This window comes from Xiphophorus maculatus, chromosome 13 (genome assembly GCF_002775205.1).
Source record: "Xiphophorus maculatus strain JP 163 A chromosome 13, X_maculatus-5.0-male, whole genome shotgun sequence".
Lineage (NCBI taxonomy): Eukaryota > Metazoa > Chordata > Actinopteri > Cyprinodontiformes > Poeciliidae > Xiphophorus > Xiphophorus maculatus.
The window spans coordinates 19,074,637-19,093,771 of NC_036455.1; the positions used below are offsets into that span (position 1 = coordinate 19,074,637).

Genomic DNA, 19,135 nt, shown 5'->3' on the forward strand with positions numbered 1-19,135 from the left:
TACATATTCAGTTTTTGCCACTTTGAAATTTGTCATTGTCTGAGGCTCTTTTGGAGAGAGAAAAAAAAAACAATGTCATGCATACCGAGTCACATTTGGGTGTCTGTCAAGACCCAGATCTGTCTTTTTCTGTCTCTGATTTTCTGTTCCCCAAAATAGTGGTATACAGATACATAAATCCACATAAAAAAACAAACAATACTTTTAACCTATAAGTTTAAAAAAATACTAGCGGGCCTTTATTTTTGATTTGAATCATATTATTAATTTTAAAAAGTTATTATTTCAGTAATTCAACTACATAACAGTAGCAACCCATGTATTCATTACAGTAAGGGTGATATATTTAGGCCATTTATTTTTATTCATTTTGATGAATAAGAACTAAAGAAAACCTAAAAGAAGTAGACTTAAAACCAGCTGAAAAAATAAGAAAATGTTTGGTTACCAGCAATCATGGGAAAAACCTCTGACTTGACAATTGTCCATCAGACAGCCATTGGTGTCTTTAGCAGGAGGGGTAAGACCATAAAAGGTCATTGCCAAAGAAGCTAGTCGAGTAGAGTGCTGCATGGAAGCCTGTTAATTGAAAGTCAAGTGAAGGTAAAATGTGTGGTAGTAAAAGGATTGTGAACCAAAACTTCTTCAAGAATTTTTGAGAGTATTAAGATTCAGAAGGTGTGAACCCCAGCTGGACTCAATGGTTCAAAACCTATCCCATACAGAAATAGTATGGGTAATAACAGTTGCATGACGTGTATTAAGCCAGTCCTGAAACACACAAGAGGAAAAGCATTTTGTCATTGCTTCTTTAAGAACTCAAAACGCACTGATGTTCTGCACGACATGCTGCATTTATGTGGTGATTCACTCAAAATGAACACCAATCAAGTAGTGATGTCACAGACTTAATTTTGAAAATGCAATATAACTATTAAAATGAACTCAAAAACTTGCTTTCAACATATTTCTTTGTGTGATGAATCCATAAAATGTATGAGCCACGTTTTGAATTGACTATCATAAGTAACTATTTTTAGTGATTTTGATTTGCACTTTATTTGAGTTTGCTGCCTTGTATAAGATCCACTGCCCACTACATTTACTCTCCAGTGTGAGCTAGACTTCACAGTAGACAGAACTGTAATATAAGGTCAACTTTTTCTGTTGTTGAAAACAGCACAGTTTTCCATTTTTTATATTTTTGGTAAAAACCTGCTTTCTCTGCAAGAATGGTTTTACAATGTTATTGCAACATTAAACTTTCTTTTTCAAACTTGCTTCTCCCCACTGTTTTAGTCTTTATTGAATTGTATTCCTTCTGACACTTTCTGAATCTTATGTCTCATCCCGACTCAGAGTTCGTTTCAGTCTCGATCCAGTCTAATGTTCATGTTGTCCTCAGTTGCCCCTGATTAAATGCCATGCCGAGTAAAATCCAGCTGAATGCAGATAAAAATCAGCATTTGTGCATATCCAATAACAGAATGTGCATCTATTATTCCCAGTGTTTTGTTTCAAAATTGCCAAGTATTAAAAAGTAGCCCACGATTTGCACTCTCAGCTATATCTTTTGTCGGCTCCAAGACAAAGCAAATGTAGCCTTAAACTCACTGGTGCTTCCTGAAAGGTCACTGTATACACATTTCTTCTCAGTGAATTAATTGTTTAATGAACTTTACTTCTTTATTTTATGTCCTACCTCCATGTCCAAGAGGTTTTACTAATATTGATAAAACTTTTTCTAAGACATCTCTAGTTTTTTTTTAAGTTCAAAGTTATACCTGACTTGGTAAATATATTTTCAATCTGAGCAGTTCACTGATACTGAAGAATAAAAGTAATACAAATCTAATTTCAGTATCTGCATTGACAAGAGTTATAATTAAGGTTGGTTGTCACACATTCTTTAGGTAATAACTTTTAATTGCGTTATAAGTTTTTGTTCTTCCTTTGGATAGTGATACCTGACATTAGATTTTGTATTTAAGAGGTTGGTTCTTGAACAAGAACATTCAGTTTTTCTCACTTTAATAAGACGTGTAAGTGCTGAGAGCTCCTTTACCAGGCAGAAGAGGCTTAGGTATTCAAACAGTGCCTCACAGCGGGGACATTTACATCCCCCAATAGATTTTCTGCAGTCTTATTTGAAAAACACTTTAATCCACCTCTTGGTACAATAACTTTGAAGTAGTTTTACTCTCTTTCTAAAACTTTATGGATTTGATTTTATTTATGACCACTTTTGGTCTTTTAAAAAGATATGTTTACGGACTCACACTTCAGCCGTGAGCTTAATTATATGCCACTGGGATGTGATGTACTAGACACACACGAAGTAGCTTATAATTATGTTGCTTCATTTTTCTCTTTTTTTTCTTTTTTTTTTACAAATAAAAATGTTAAATGCCCTGAGTACTGTACTATCAGTACAGCAGCAAGTTTTTCAGAATATATCACAAATTTGACCAAATAAGTATCTGAAAATTATACTCTGATAAGCTTAACAAAATTAAGTGAAATTGCCTTCATAAGTTGCCTAATTGGTAAATAGGATTCCCTTATGTTTTATTTAATATCTGGATTAATGCAGAAGTTTTGTGATGACCACAGTTGTTTGTAAAAGAATCTCAGTGGGCAGTTACCATCTTTGAGACCAAGAAAAACACCAGATGGGCTGTTAAATAATATCCCAAGATTTGAGCATGTTTCAGATCACTGTTCAACCACTCATCCTAAAATAAAAATTATTTGGCATACCTGCAAACCTACCAAGATAAGGTTGTCCACTGAAACAGACAATAATGGCAAGGGCAACATTGACCATACAGGCAGCCAGGATGGAAAATTGTGGTCTGGATAGATTGAACTAAAATTTAACTTTTGATCTATTTGTAGGCTAAACGTGCCCACCGAGATGCACTTTTGATATTATATGCATTTGTACTTTATATTTATGCACAACTTTATTTTGACCTAATTCATAAAACACTGTGAAATTTTAAGTTTGTTTGTAAAATGAGAAGAAATTAAAATGATCTGAAAACAAATCCCAATGCAAGAATCATAATGCTTCATGAGAAATGCATACTAATTTCTTCTCTTCATTGTGGAATATTTCACAGTTTATCGTTGCCAGTGCCAGGTGGATACGTAAAAAAAAAAAAAGAACTCAACAATAGTTGAGTATCACATTGTCTCAGTATAACAGGGAGACACATTCTTTGATGCTATAGCTTGTTTTGGGTAGCACCAACCTTCTGGCGGATAATGCCATTGTTTTCTCACCGCACTGCAACAAAAACAGAGCAGATAGGAGCATGGCGGAAACACGACTGAAACGTCTAGAAAATGTCGAAGGATTTTGAGGAGATGAAGTCTGGCGACAGGAAGGAAGTGTGATGAGGGGAACGATCTAGTTTGCCCAGACATGCTACGGCAATAGCAAGTTAGCTCCACATCTGCCACGCTGACAATGGGCAAAGAAGTGAATATGCTCATGGCGAGTCAATGATATTAAACATAAGCTGTTCAGTAGTCTGAGTTGGCATGCATTAAGTTTGTTTTCCTGTGACAGCACCCAGACATGAATGACAATTAGCCTTAGCCATGCTTTTAGTTACATTGAATGTCTCTGCAGCAACAATGTGAACCTAAACAATCCAATTTATGCTTCAAGGTAAATTGAATTCGCTAAAATGAACGAACAATCACTCGACGTGATCTGCAATTATAAAACAATGCCGGCAAAACATAAACGGGATCATTATTTCAATGCTTCACAATAATGGCTCCTTTTGTCTCGCTCTCTCTTTCCTCTCCCCAGTGACGTGTCCAATGAATGAGGTGCTGACGGCTTCCACAGGCGTCATTATGAGCCAGTCACCAGGCACCGGCTTCCCTCATTTTGAGTCTTGCTCCTGGGTTGTTAAAGTAGAGCCCGGCTACAACATTACCTTCACTATCGAACACTTTCAAACCAGCCGTCAGTTTGATGAGCTTGAAGTCTTTGATGGTGGGTCTCGTCGCTTCGTCTACGATTGCATGTGTTTGTAAAGACAAATTTAATCCGACCTCATTGCCATTTATGATCTATATCGTTCTCTGATAAAACTTTCTTAATGTCCATAGTGTTGCGTAAATAGTACGTTTTCCTCAGAAAGCCACAGTTAACGGCTAAATAAACCAGGCAGCTAAATAAACTGTCTCTGACAAAGCTATCTGCCTCCACTAACAGAAAAACACACACAGTTCCCCTTTCATGGTGGCAGAACATCTGCATCTGCCTTGTACATTTGAATTTGATTAGAGGCAAAGTCAGCAACTCTGCCCGGCAGCCCTGAGAAAATGGTGGTGGGACACACAGCGGCGATGCTGATTAGTACTTTTTATCTTCTGCCGACTGGAGAGGAACAGGCATTTGTTAACCTTGAGGCTGCTAAGCCAATTATGGTCTGCAGTAGTCTCTCTTTTTTTTTTTTTCTTCACAGTTAGGAGTTCAACAAACTTTTCATTTGCAACTTGACACAATTCATAACAAATGAAGTATTTCAAGATTTTTACTGTATGAAAAGTCTGGATCTACTGAATGATAGATCCAGACTTTTGATTTACCTTGAAGTTCTTTTTTTACTTTTTTCAGCTTTCTGAAACTTTAATTGTCGTTCGTCGTCATATCTTCATCCAGGTCCATCCAGACAGAGCCCGCTTCTTATTACCCTCAGTGGTAATTATTCCAGCCCGCTGAGCATCACGAGCTCCAGTAACAAAGTCTACCTGCACTGGTCTTTTGATCACACCACCAGCCACAAAGGCTTCCGCATCCGTTATTCAGGTAAGGGCCAGAAATTCCCGAACACTGCCTCATCACGCCATGATCGATTCGCCGCGTGGAAGCCATTTCGTACTCGTTATTTTTAGGGCCTTGTTGTGAGTTTGAACTCATTAGTCGTGTGTTTAATTTACTTTTCCTTTAAGACCTGCATCTGGGCTGCCAACTGTGCCGTAGACAGCCAAAAATATGACCCAGCTCTGTGAGAGCCTAATGGGGGCAGCAGGCATCTGCACCGACATCTTGCTGTGTGCCAAGACCTAGGAATTTGTAAGCGCGGTTTCATGCGTTGCTTGTTGCTTATTACTCCTCTGTTTTGTCCTGCTCCCATGAAGGATTTGTTGGTATACGACACCTGCATAACTTGCTGTGAATTATGACTGTGTAAATATTTAAAAGGCTCCCCCTGTTCTGTATCAACACCACTCAGCCAGATTGACTAATTGTCTCTCTCCTCCCTTTGGTGGAGCTTTCTGTCTCCCCAGCCGGATGTTCTGTCATCTCTCTCTTCTGCTTTTTCTCCTGCCTCTTTCACTTTTTAATTGTTTGTTTCTAACACTGACGGTTTTTATCGTGACAGATTAAATGACAAACTAAGTGACCCCTGAGAACCCAGAAGTTACCATGGTCAATATGGAATTGCCTTCTGGTGTACCTTTGTGGGAAGAAGGAAAACAAAAACAGATGGCACTGATGCATTCAATAAATTCAGCTATGCTACTCATCAAGTCGAGTTTCCTCTCCAAGGGCAAGTCTTCCATTAACAACTTGCAGCAGTGTCTTGTTGCAATTCACGCGCTCGGTTTTCTACAGTTATTTTCTATCAATTTCAACTATCACTGTTTCTATCTCTCTCTTTAGGTACATTCCTTTTCTCCATCACCTCAATCAACTTTGAGTGAGCCTGACCTTGTCCGCTCAATCTTTCTTTCTCCTGTTGTTCATCTATTTCAATTTAGTCACCACCCTCTGCAGTCAAAGTTATTCAAAGTTGCGGGGCTGATTGCAGAAAAGGCAACTGTTGTTCTGTCTCATGCAAGAGGAAGGAAAGGGAAATAAAAATAAAGAAAACAGATGGGCCAATGATTGAGACACCTGCTGGTGTTTATTGGTACCCCAGGTGAAGATGTTAAAAAAAGGCATACAAACGTTGAGAGATGCACTCGTTATTGGTACCTATGCTGCTAATGCTTTTTTTTTTTTTTTTTTTTTTTTTACAACCATGTTTGGGGAGAATTTAAACTTACATGCCTTCTGGTGTAAACTCATATAAGTTTTAAATTTGGAGTACCATTACTGTGTTCATTTTATACGTTTTGATAATAATCTGATTGAAAGACCTAATTTCAATAAGATTATTATTAGTATTATAAGTCCCCTCCCTTTCTCAGCTCTAGCAGTTGGCATACAGTGCTTTTTCACATGTTCTTCTTGTTTTGTTTTGAAAACAAAAGGTTCAATCAATCTGACCAAAGTAAATTGTTTCAGTCTAAGTTTTAGTGGAAGTTGGCAAACTCGTTTACCAACTTCCACATTATTGTTAAACTTCCGTTTACCAATAAAGAAAAAACTTCTTTACCATCTAGTGGTCTTGCGGATGTTTTTGGTTGTGTAATAATTAAAAATGAAAATGTTGCTTGCTTTCATCCATATGGGCATCTCTGGGGGCATTGAGAATTTACGCTTTGTTTACAGCGTGGACAGTAAGCATTTCCCGAACCCTGTTAAGTTATTTGTTAAATTGCTACCAAAGCACTTTGTCCATCTGCTGTTGATCTTTTCAGAGAAAGAAAAATGCTTTTGCAATAAACTCAAGTATCAGATTCTTTAGTATGTTTGACAGAATCTCTGTCCCCTTAAAGAGTGTTAAACTCTTTGCCTCTTTGAAAAACATAATATACTGTTAAACATTGTTTTATGTCCATAACTAACCATCTATATTGGCTTAGTATTTTTATACTATTGGGGATTTTGTCTGGTTATATAGTTGATGTAAAAAAAAAAAATGCAATATTTTAAATTGTCGCTGCAATGTGAGAGCTGTAAAAATGGCATATTTGCATTTTTATTGAAATTTTATGTTCTCATAATAATTTTCCACCCATACTGAACACAGTCTTCTCTTCTCATTATACAGTGTTTGTAGAGTCTGTGTTCTGTTACCGTCTTTCTGCAGCTGACATGTAGCGCTGCCCCTTATTGGGAAATCTGCTAAATTCCACTTGGGCTCGTGAATCTTCTCGATCCATTTTGGCACCATTTGCGATGATAAATGATTATTGCCGTTACCAGTTTAACCAAAGTCAGATACTTTGTTCCCATTATTATGTATCCATCACTTTTATGATCCTCATCCACAGCTGCTGACAAACGCTCATTTTGCTTTGCAGTACATTAGTTTTCAATAATCAATTTTCCTCATCTCGAGGCAGCAGTGTTTGCTGTAACCTTTCCCTCAGCACAAGCGCAAGACGCAATTGAGATCTTTGGCTCTGTCGTTAAACGGGTATACATTGTTCATCCTCTCAACCACTTCTTACATCACCTTGCATCAATGTTTTTTTTAACATGTCACTTTTTTGTGATTATATAATGTGTATTTACTTCTTTATCCACAGCACCGTACTGCAGCCCTCCTAATAACCCAGTAAATGGCACAGTGCACAGCCTAACTGGGTCCAAGTTGGGCAGTACTTTACGCTTCAACTGCGACCAGGGCTTTCGACTTATTGGTCAGACCAGCGCCACATGTACCCGGACAGCGCAGGGGATCCATCAGTGGAATGCCCCAGTTCCTCTTTGTCAAGGTAAAGCCCTCTACCATGCTCTGTCAGGACTAGAGATAGAGCAGAGACTGGATTTTTTTCTTTTTTCTTATCATGTCAGTCAAATCCCTTTGCAGGGATTCATCAGAGGAGGATATTTTATCATTTGAATACACATAATTTCAGGATCTGATTGATATATTATAAAATGTCTTATAACTGGTGACCTTAACTAGATTATATCACTTGTATCCTGTCTGGCATACTGAACAGAATATCACTGCAAATCCACTTTGTGAGCTGCATCTCTCAGGTTTAAACTGATTGAGGGGAAAAAGTCTTACAGAATCCTTTTGCTTCGGATCAAAGGGTGATTGCGGTTGACAGCATGGCATCACTAGCAGCTCCTCCGCCTAAGGCATACCTCCAGGAAGTTTACTTCACCACTTTTTTGTCCCTTTTTAAAGATTCAGTGGAAACGTAGTGACATTTCAATTACTGGATTTTAGTCCTCTTGTCATACTGCACATATATATTTTTTTAGTAATAATAATTTGGGGGGGTTAGGGATTTAAAAAAAAATTTTTTATTGAGTTGGTCATAGTGAAGATTTAAACTTTGGATGAAAAATATCTGAAAATAATAATTACTATTTGTCAAATAATATTTGTTAAGTTTAATAAAGAATTGATGGTACTGTGTTATTTTCATTGCATGGAAGTACTGTACTTTAAATGTTTGCTTTTAAATCAAATAACATCTAAAATCTAATCTAAAAATGTATTTCCACTATTTGTTTTCAAACTAGCACACACAATTAGAGCAAACTTTGAGCGTGCATTCAGTTCCATAACAGGTGTATTCATCCATAAAAATTACATTTATCCTCTGCCAACTTTGATTGTTTACTGTTGTGTGAATTGTGTTCCATGCTAATGTGTGCGGCTCATCCGTGCCTTCTGTGAATGGTTTTGAGAACTCAGCACTTTGCATACAAGGATGACAAGTTCGTTTGCCTGTATTTTATTTCCTCTCACTATTTTTTATATTGTATTAAATCTTACTCAACTACCTGTCAATGTGTTATTTTGTAGTCATGTCCTGTGGAATGCCTGTTGCCCCTGTCAACGGCAGCACTGTTGGCCAAGACTTCTCTCTTGGGGCCAGGGTCACTTACCAATGTAATCCAGGGTTTCGGCTTGCTGGTCCTCTCACCACCTCAGTGGCCTGTCAAGAATCTGGGCGGTGGAGCCCCATCGAGGCCCCTCCGAGATGCGTTCGTGAGTATTTCGTCTGCTGTCTGGTTAGATTCTGGGAGTCAGACAGAAAAAAAAGTCACGAAATCTTCAGAAACATAGGAACCGCAGGTGTATTTTGATGCTAATATAGGTTCATTTTATAATTTACCACATTTCCGATTAGAATCTTACTGTGAATTAGTTTTTCAGAAGCTCAAATGGAAGGGAGGAAATCATTAGTACACCCACTATTTTGTGCATTTTTAACCCTTAAAACACAAGTGTCAAACTCAAGGCCCGCGGGCCACATGTGGCCCGCTACGTCATTTTATGTGGCCCTCTGCCCCCACCACCGTTTTACAGCCCCATTGATTGACTTAAAATAGGTTTTGAGCACGAATTGACTACAAACTACATCTCCCATAATGCCTTCAGATTCTTACCAGCCAACATTACGGCTTCTCGCCACTAGAGTGCAGCAGAGTCACCTCAAGCTGATTATTAATTTTCCCAGCGAATAAAATTGAAACATGGACAAGCTAACAAGCTAAAGAGCGAAGTTCCGTGACGTTTCAATCGAGGACTTTTACCGTCTACTGCCCCCTGATTTGATGCCACAGCTTCGACTCCATGCAGCTCGTGTTTTTTGTCCATGTTTGGAAGCACCTATCTGTGCGAACAGATGTTTTCAATAATGAATTTAAACAAGACCAAGACCAGATCGCGCATTACTGACGAAAACCTACACGCCATTTTGCGGATTTCCACAGAATAGAACTAAAACCAGACATAGACGAACTGACCAGGGGAAAACATTGGTAAGCACGAACAAACTAAATTTAAATAGAATGAATGTAAAACCAAAACTCAGTATACTGGAGTATGCATATAGTTTATTGATTTTCCTTGTTTTGTGTTTATTTACACAACACAACACAGTGAGGATGTGTGAGTTGGTGACAGGGTGAAGAGGATCAGCTTTGTGTTCAAGGACAGGCAGCATCACCTCATAGTTTTGTTCTTATGTGAAATACATGTTGGTTGTGTAAGAAATAACGAAAAAGTTTTGTGAATGAAGTTGAGAGTTAATATCAAAACTTGTTTTTATTCTTTGTCTGCTTATCTTTAAAGCAGACAAAGATTAATTTTCCCAGGGAATAAAACTGAAACATCGACAAGCTAACAAGCTAAAGAGCGAAGTTTAGCTGAGCAGTTTAAAAATACTGAGCATATGTTTAAACTGAGCAGTAATTTTGCATCCATGCAAATGTAATATTTAAAACTTGAATACATAAAATCAGTCATTTAACAATATGAGGTGTTGTTTAATTTATTTTTAACATTGTATTTTAATACATTTATGCTAGGGTTGCCCAAGTCTAGTTTTCCAGACCTATCACTCTGCAACTTTAGATGCGTTCTTTCTCTAACACACCTGGATCATTGACTCATTCATAGGCCTCTACAGAACTGAGTTGCTGCTAATGAGGGAAGTCAACTTTTTGTCTGGGGTACGTTTTAGCAGGGACGCATCTAAAAGTTGCAGTCTGGAGGACTGCACTTGGGCATTCCTGATTTATACCGTCAATGTGGCCCTTTGAGGGTGGCCAATATGCTGAAGTGGCCCTTGGTGAAATTGAGTTTGACACCCCTGCCTTAAAACATGTGCTTAGCATAGACATTTTGAGAAAACGGTCCAAGTGTCTTCAAGGCCAACACTTAGGATAATGGTAAACATTTCACTGCTATAGAAACTCCTTTTGCCATGCTAAGCCAACTAAACATCCATCATCACAGTGACGCAAAAAGATAGATGTAGAGAAATCTAACATTCCCCTGTTAATAAATAATAGAAAGAAAAATAAATTTAGTTTTTGTAACAAGTATCAGTAGCACTAACATATATCTCAGGCAATAGTTTGACGGGATCCAGACTTTAATTGGATGAGTTTTCCATAAAGAAAATTCAATGTGATTGCTGCGAATCTACAGTGTATTTTTATATACAATGTGCGGTGACAGTACGCAGCTCATTAAATCCTTCATACACGTAGGATTGTACCACCTCTGTTATTGAATGTGTTTTTTGTTTAGTGGTTTTAAATATATGAAATGGAAAGAAACAACTTAACTTGATTTGCTAAAGCCAGTTATGTAATTTTGTCACTGTACACAGCAATTAGAAAATCCAGTAGAATTTGTAGTTTCTAACTAGAGCACAGTTAAGCTGGTGTTTTTTGTTTTATCAAAATCCTAATGTTGGATTTCAGAGATAAATTGAGTAAGGTTTAAGTAACAACAAGCAACTGTTTTTTGTTCTCTGTTGTCCACATGAGTTTATACTGGGAGTTCTTGAAAAATTATCCTACATTTGTTAGAATCTTATCTTTTTAAATCATTGCTCTTAAGCAGAGAATTATTTTTGGATGGTTCTGCTTATTGGACCATGTGAGAGCTAATGACATTTGCATTTTACCTTAACAGTTCATACCAAAATTTCTCTTGAGTACCACTAAGAACAGGCCAAGTACTATCACTGGTATTAGTACCAATTAGTACCACACTGGCACTAAAGAAAATGGAGTTTATTTTCATTCCCTAAATTTGATTGTCTCTTTAAAACTTCATTTGATATTCATGAAACCTCTACTGTTTTGTGAAGATACACCAAAAAGACTTTTTGGCAATAGGACTACCATAGTATTAAACAACTAAAAATTGCAATTTATAAACTTGTCAAACCTGAACCGACTTATAAAATCTTGATATTACCTTATGAATACAGTTTGTGATTAATGAAGCTTTTTCTTTAATTCTTGAGAAGAAAGTGGGGATGCTTAGTCTTAGTCGCTGTGAGCTGGATGCATCATTCCACTCCTAATAAATGCCCAACACAGTTCAGCCTTCAGAAGACAAACTACTGACTGTTAAATACGTATAAAAAAATGTTCTCTTACCTCATAGCGGTCACCTGCGCCGACATCAGCCACTCTGCTGTGGAACATGGAAGATGGAGGCTAATCTACGGCACTCAAAACCAATATGATGCTATAATGATGCTCATATGTGACCCGGGATATTACTACAGGGGTCAAAGGATCATTCGCTGCCAAGCAAATGGCACCTGGAATTACCCTGATCCTCGCCCAGTCTGTGACAGTAAGTTAGAGCTGTTGCCTTTCTGTGTCTGTATATTACTAAAGATTTCCATTAAAATGTAAGCAACATAAATGCAACCAAATTCATTTACTTTCATATCCAAGTCCTCTAAGATGTGAAAATTGATTTTGAATCTTACTGTCCTAATTGGGTTATATTTTGTTCTTTTATTTCAGTTGTTTCCTGTGGAGATCTTGGCACTCCTCCAAATGGTCATAAAATAGGAACTTTGACTGTATTTGGAGCCACAGCCATTTTCTCCTGCAACACAGGATATACCCTAGTGGGCTCTCGGGTACGAGAGTGCATGTCCAATGGGCTTTGGAGCGGAACACAAGTTCAATGTCTAGGTGAGATCTTCAGTCCAAAAAATGACAACAGTAAAAAAGTCAGAGCCTACCATATTTAACCGTCTTTTTTATTGTTTTGTTTTTAGCTGGCCATTGTGGCACTCCAGACCCAATAGTTAATGGGCAAATAATTGGGGAGAACTTCAACTTTCGAGGCAGCGTTGTGTACCAATGTAACCCAGGGTTTCGTCTTATTGGTGTGTCAGTGCGAATATGCGAGCAGGATCACCGCTGGTCAGGAAACACCCCCGTTTGCGTTCGTAAGTTGCCTCTCCAAACAGCTATTTGTATTTGTTCATAAACCTCTGGGCGGTATTGAATTGAGACTTTTGTTGCTGTGGATGTTTGTTATTAAGCAATTTGTTCTTTAGATAATCGTTTTTTTATCAGTATTTACTGTGTTGTTCAAAGTATAAAGCAGTTTGTGTCATTTTCTTTCAAGAATTTGACTTTGATTGTATATCAAAGACTTCTCCTGTCGTTTGACTCTCTCAGCCATCACATGCGGCCACCCTGGGAACCCTACATTTGGCACAACCCAAGGAACCCAGTTCAACTTAAATGATGTTGTGCGTTTTGTCTGCAATACTGGATATGTTCTGCATGGGGCTGTTAAATCTACATGCCAGGCTAATGGACAATGGAACAATGCTATACCAAGGTGTAAAAGTAAGTGGCAAGAAGATTGTCAGTGTGTTTATTTACTGATTTCAGCAGAATTATAGAGATAAGAAATATTTACAAAAAGTTGATGAGGCTCTTATTTTGCTTCTGATAAACAGTTGTTCTATATGTTAGAAAACAGTTTTTTCCATTCCTTTAAAAATGTATATTCATGGAGATTAGTTTTTTCTATGTACAGCATCTTTGAAAAATATTCATATTGCTTGAACATTGCCAGATTTTGTCAATAATGTGAAAAATGGAGGGTGTATTTGTTTTCATTCCCCTACTCTCATTCCAATGAATTGCCAGAAGTCACTTATCTACTGAATATAGACCAGAAGAGCGATATTCCAAATGAGTGTAATTGCAGCTACTCTTGTTAAAGAACATTAGTGAAACAATATCATAAAGAAACAAGGAACACAGCAGGGATAACGTTCTGGAGAAAATTAAATTGGGTTAGATTATGAATGAACATCTCATGGATCATGTCACCCGCAATGCAGAAACACCGTGATGAAACATGGCAGTGGTAGCATCATGTTTTAGGATGTTTTTTCCAGCAAGGACAGAGAAGCTTGTTTGTTTATTTATTGAATAGGACCATGTACAGGAGCATTAATCTCAACGGAAAATATGCCTGGTACCACATGTTAGCTCTCAGAGCTAATTTCCATCTGCAGTCCTTGCAGATGGAAATAGGAAATAGGATAGAAACACATGTATGGCACAAGAACAGTACAAACAAAAACCCAACAACAACACACAAATCAATGAGAAGATGGATGGACATAAATACAAGGCAACCCTTTAATCTGTCACAAAACTTGAAAGTTGCATTTAAAAGGGTCTTCATTCAATCTGACTGAGTTTGATCTGTTGTGTCAACAAAAATATCTTACAAATGCGCAGAGCTAGTACACACATACCCCTAAAAATTTGCAGCTCCAACAGTAGTAAAAGGCTGTTGAGCCAAGTCAGTAATGTGACTGGGGCTAACTACAAATGCATGTTTGAAAAGTATTGAAAATGTTCCTCCATTTTATTCTGTGTTTCTGTATTGGGCCCAAAAGTACAAATTAAATCACATTTTAGTATGCAGTTGTTATTTTAAAAAAAAAAATAAAAAAAAAAATCTAAATTATATGAATACTATTAAATGTTGCATTGCAACATGTCATTAGAGAAACGGCTTCTTATACACCTAAGTTGAATGTTGAATGTTCATGTCAAGGAGGAATCGGATGAAGAAAAATGCCTAATTTCCACAGAGTTGCTCGTGGACTTAACATTTTGTTTTTATATTTTCACACGTTTGTGTGGGTAAGTACTAAATTACCTAACATAATGTGTAAAGCCATATCTTCTTTGACCACAAGTGACCTTAATCATAGAGAGTGTGGAGATGAAGCAAAGAAGCACCCTGGGGAGAAGGTATTTAACGGACTTAACGTTTAGGGGAAGCTCAAATGAAAAATTAAAGAAGAATCCAGTTTATTTAATTACATCGGCCTCACTCAAATGGTCCGTGGAGGTTCCACGTAATATTTCCAGTTGACTTTTTTATTTTTTGCTCTCAGCCTCACTACCTCTTTATCCGCAAAGGCAAACATGCGTGTCAGGGAAACAATGTTAGTTAATAGCCATGCAGAGACAAATCCAAAGACAATCACCAGATTCTTGAGGTTGCATAAAAGACAGCAGTCTGTGGAGACCTGCGTTTTGGATTTTGCTCAGAATTACAATTATTCAGTTCTGCTTCGCATGAGTAGGGCAAAGACTCTTAATTTGGCAGTGTTTTTGCAACAAGTAATATATCTCTGCTCCCGTGTCTGTGGATAAGTCGTTTCTATCTGAAGGCTTTGTGACAGGAACAGACAGGGGCTGCTTGCAAAGTCGGGCCCTAAATGTGACAAGCGGTGACAGAAAACGTGTCTGATTGACTTCCTGAGTTTGTTTTAAATGAGACAAAAAGGGATTTAGTGGGGTTTTTTTTTAATACTTTGCTGGAGTGATGGGAAGGTTACAAGTCTTGCGGGCATCCGTTTTCTTCCTGTTTTTTCTTTCTTTTTTTTTAAGAAGAGAGTTCATTTTTCTGCTGCATACATTTTCTTGCAGATATATGTTTTAGAATCTCTTCACTTTAGCAGTGACATCATATTAGCATCAGCCTTGTTTCAGCCCAGATGCTTATTCTCAGGCACATTTTATGTGAAAATTGTGTGTGTTCCTTTACACGCGCGCGTGTGTGGATGGATGGATGGGAACGGCATTTTTGATGTCCATTATCCTCACTTTTGATGTGAAGACATAAGCAGCTTACAAGTCTTTTTGTCAGTCAGATTTATTACATTAATTACAGCTATAGTGACACATTTGGTAAAGTGTGGCCCTCGCTTTTTCTTCCTGAGCAGCAAAACTGTGCTGGCATCCGCTTCATCCATCTCACTCTTAGTCTCAGCTTTGAGTGGGAGAAAAACAAATGGGAAGCAGAAAACATTAGTAAACAAACAGCGTCATGAAGGGCGAGGAACAAAGCAGATATGTCAGCAATAAAGTTGTGGAGAAGTTTAAAAAGGTAGTAGATTCAATTTTTTTTAGGCATTTCACAGAATTGTACTCGGTTCATCATTCGAAAAAATTGAAAGAGGGTCAAATGAGACCAAAATTAACAAGTTTGGCCAAGATGTAAATTGTTTGTGAAGAAAAACTAACACTTCACCTTTTCACACCTGCTTATTCTGCCACCACAGTGTTTTGTGGGGGCATTATGCTATGACAGTGCTTTTCTTATTAAAGCATAGAGGAGTTGATAATAGTTAAAGGGTAAAAAAGAAGGAACTCAATATAAAGCTATCCCGGAAGAAATTTAAAAGCTACAGTAACAGGAAAAACCCCACAATTGCATTGGGAAGATGTAGATCAAAGTATCTCTGTGTTGCAATAGCTCATTGAAAGCCTAGACTGAAAACCTATGGAAAATCTTTGGCAAGAGTTGAACACTCCTCTTCGCAGACATTCTCTTTCCAAGCTAATCTTAGACAACATTACCAAACGATTTAATGGTGCAAATTTGAAAAAAAAAACTAAATGAATATGCAAAACTGGTAGAGGCTAGGGATGCATCAGTTCCTTGGCACTAACAGTATTGGCCAATATTTTTTAACCTTTTGTTGATAGGTTTCTAATATCAGCCCAAATGTTTGTATTGTCACATCCTTTGTAGAGATATACCCCAAAAGAACTAGAGATGTAATGAACCCTACAGTTTAGCTTTAAACTATAAAATCTATAGGATTTTGTATATGTGTACTTGCGGTTTGGTGTGAGCAAGAATGCTGAGAGGAAATAACGTTACGCTTCGGATGCATCACCTACCCAGGGGAGAGAGGGTGACGAGGGTTTCCCACCTTTGATTTGAACTGAAATAAATTACCTCTCTTCAACTTCCCTTCTCACCTTCCTTCTTTGTTTTCCTTTTATACCTTTCCTTCTTCCTCACACACCGGACCACACAGAAATTTACGAGAAGGTCAGTCAGTTTAGACAGCCGTTGGAACCCTTTTCAACACACCGTGCACAAGCACATTTGATGACAGCCAAGTACCAAGCTCGGAATGCCCCTCTCTGAAACCGCTCCGCGGCTTCAAAGACACTTTGTAGAGTTATTATGCAGTAAGTTGTAAATGATGGCACCACAGGTCAGCACTCTTCTGGGAGGAATACATTATAAAAGATATTTGGGGGGTTATTTAGCATAGCTGGACAGCTTGGGAGCATGAAAATGAGCATGCTTTTTACACACATTAGAATACAGTAGGTTCATTTTGGCTGGAGCAAAAACACATTTATCGGAGTGAGGTTGGCAAGCCAAGCTGGGCTATAATAGCTGCAGGCAAACTCTGAGTGTGTTTTGGAAGCCATTAGTGTGTCAGCATCACTCCATATGTGTAGGTATAGGCTAAATGGCAACTCTGACTTTACTGAGATAATGGCTCACGAAATGTATGCAAGACTTGGTTATGATTGTTACTGGTTAGCACTCTGTTAGCATATTAGCTTCTTGCATTCCTTATAATTTCATTCACATTTCCTTCCTCAACTACCTGAGGTCTCCTTCCATCTCCATCGCTGTCTCTCAGCCAGAGAGACTACTGATTATAAGGAAATTTCACAGTGTACAATCTATATAATTTCTTATTTTCTTTAACAGGAATAATGTTTTTATAGTTGTCCCTGAAAACTTTGTAAAATCAGATATATAAATGTGGTTTTTAAACAAAGTCTTGGTCCTAAAAATGTTCATTTTTCTCTCTCTGTCTATATTTCCTCTGCCCCATAAATGCCCTCAGTTGTAAACTGCACAGAGCCCGGCCATGTAGAGTACAGCATTAGACAAGTAATATCCAGCGGTCCGCATCGGTACAGCTTCCAGACTACGGTGACGTACCGCTGTAACCCAGGCTATTATCTGCTGGGAACCAGCTCCATCTCCTGCCAAGGGGACGGCACCTGGGACCGCTCCTTACCCAAATGCCTGTGTGAGTAACGGAAACAGTTGGGTTTTTTTTAAGTACTTTGTAAAATGTGGTTTAATAGAAAAAATATGTATATTTATACTAGAGATTCACAGATTTGTAGTGGTTTTCCATTTATTAACGATAGTTAAAGGGTTTAAAATTTGTGTTTCTAGCAGCAATCAATTTAACACTTGTTTGCTTCCTTCTCTACTTTGATTGGGCAGTGGTTCTTTGCGACCGTCCCAGCATGCCTCCCTACGCTCAGATCTCAGGTGACCGTCGAACGGTGGGCTCAGTCATCCGCTACAGCTGCATGGGTCAGCGTAGCATCATCGGAAACACCACAAGAATGTGTCAGCTGGACGGGCAGTGGAGCGGCTCGCCACCGCACTGCTCTGGTATGGGGAACCAGTCACCAGTCAATCTGTGTCTGTCTGTGTTCAACCAAATGTCATTTTACGAAGGACTAAAACTTAACATTCAAAATCTTCTCAAATAAGAGTCTGGAACAAGCAGAACTATTACCGTGTCATGACTGAGCCATCATCCTCTGTCAATTCTTGATTTAACGCTTTATTAATTCAGTTGGGATATCAGCTTCGTTTATATAGATGCCTTCACACAGCATGACCAATGAATGAAGACTTTGAGTGGCATCTGGTGGTAGGATATTTACGAAATAGCTGGACTAAAGATGGAATTACCCGTCTGCTCCGCAGGCCTCAAGGGCAAGCTGAGTCCCCTCTATAAACTTGTTTTAATTTGCTCTCATTAGACTGAGGAACATTAATGCCGGGTTATGAAGCTGTATAAAAACACAGGCCCCCGTACTCCTATACCCCAACAACAGTTGCTTCAGGGCTCCAGTGAGTCACACATTAAACGGCCCACACATCCCCCATATGTGCAAATGCATAGTCACACAGATGGGACAGGAAAGTGAACAAACACAGACAGTGTCAAAGAGCTATAAAGTCGTTCGTTTAGGCATACAAGCTGTGTGACAGTAAAGTAGCACTCTGAGAGTTCAATGTCATTATGTGTGATGTTCTCTGCTGTTCTCTCAATGGACAGGTATTGTGTTCATATTTATTTGCATGGCCATCTTTACTACAGTCCCATGTGAAACTATTCATGCACTTTGAACTTTTTCACATTTTTGATATGTTGCCCGCAGACTTGTAAAACATTTATTTTATTGGCGTTTTAAGGGAGCTACCAAACACAAAGTAGTGGATAATTATGAAACAGAAGAAAATTGGTATGTGGGTTTCAAAACTTTCTAAATCTAAAATCTGAAAAGTATTGCATGTGCTTGAATTCACTAAGCGACATTGTGCAAAACTATCTTTTGCTGAACCTCACATCTTATGTAATTTGCATGTTGGAGTTTTGCACATTTGCCATCTTTTCTTTACATTTTAAGGCCATGGATTGAGCACTGCTGTGTGAGATGCTTATAGTGTATCCCGAAAGTATTCACACTTCTTACCTTTATCCAGATTTTATGTTGCAGGCTTACTCCATATTGAATTAAATTAATCTATTTCCACCAAATTCCACACAAACTTTTGAGATCTTTGTGAATTTTGTAAAAAATAGAAAG

General features: G+C 38.1%; 1 protein-coding gene across 1 annotated transcript in view; it reads left to right on the forward strand.

The window, feature by feature from the left end:
• The window catches only part of csmd2 (CUB and Sushi multiple domains 2), a 245,697-nt gene that overhangs the window by 206,498 nt on the left and 20,064 nt on the right, over positions 1 to 19,135 (forward strand). The window contains exons 48-57 of the mRNA XM_023344883.1: positions 3,827 to 4,015; positions 4,688 to 4,834; positions 7,450 to 7,638; positions 8,691 to 8,876; positions 11,799 to 11,993; positions 12,170 to 12,343; positions 12,430 to 12,603; positions 12,839 to 13,012; positions 17,362 to 17,550; positions 17,754 to 17,927. Of these exons, the coding sequence (XP_023200651.1) occupies positions 3,827 to 4,015; positions 4,688 to 4,834; positions 7,450 to 7,638; positions 8,691 to 8,876; positions 11,799 to 11,993; positions 12,170 to 12,343; positions 12,430 to 12,603; positions 12,839 to 13,012; positions 17,362 to 17,550; positions 17,754 to 17,927 (1,791 nt within the window). The remainder of the gene's footprint in view (positions 1 to 3,826; positions 4,016 to 4,687; positions 4,835 to 7,449; positions 7,639 to 8,690; positions 8,877 to 11,798; positions 11,994 to 12,169; positions 12,344 to 12,429; positions 12,604 to 12,838; positions 13,013 to 17,361; positions 17,551 to 17,753; positions 17,928 to 19,135) is intronic.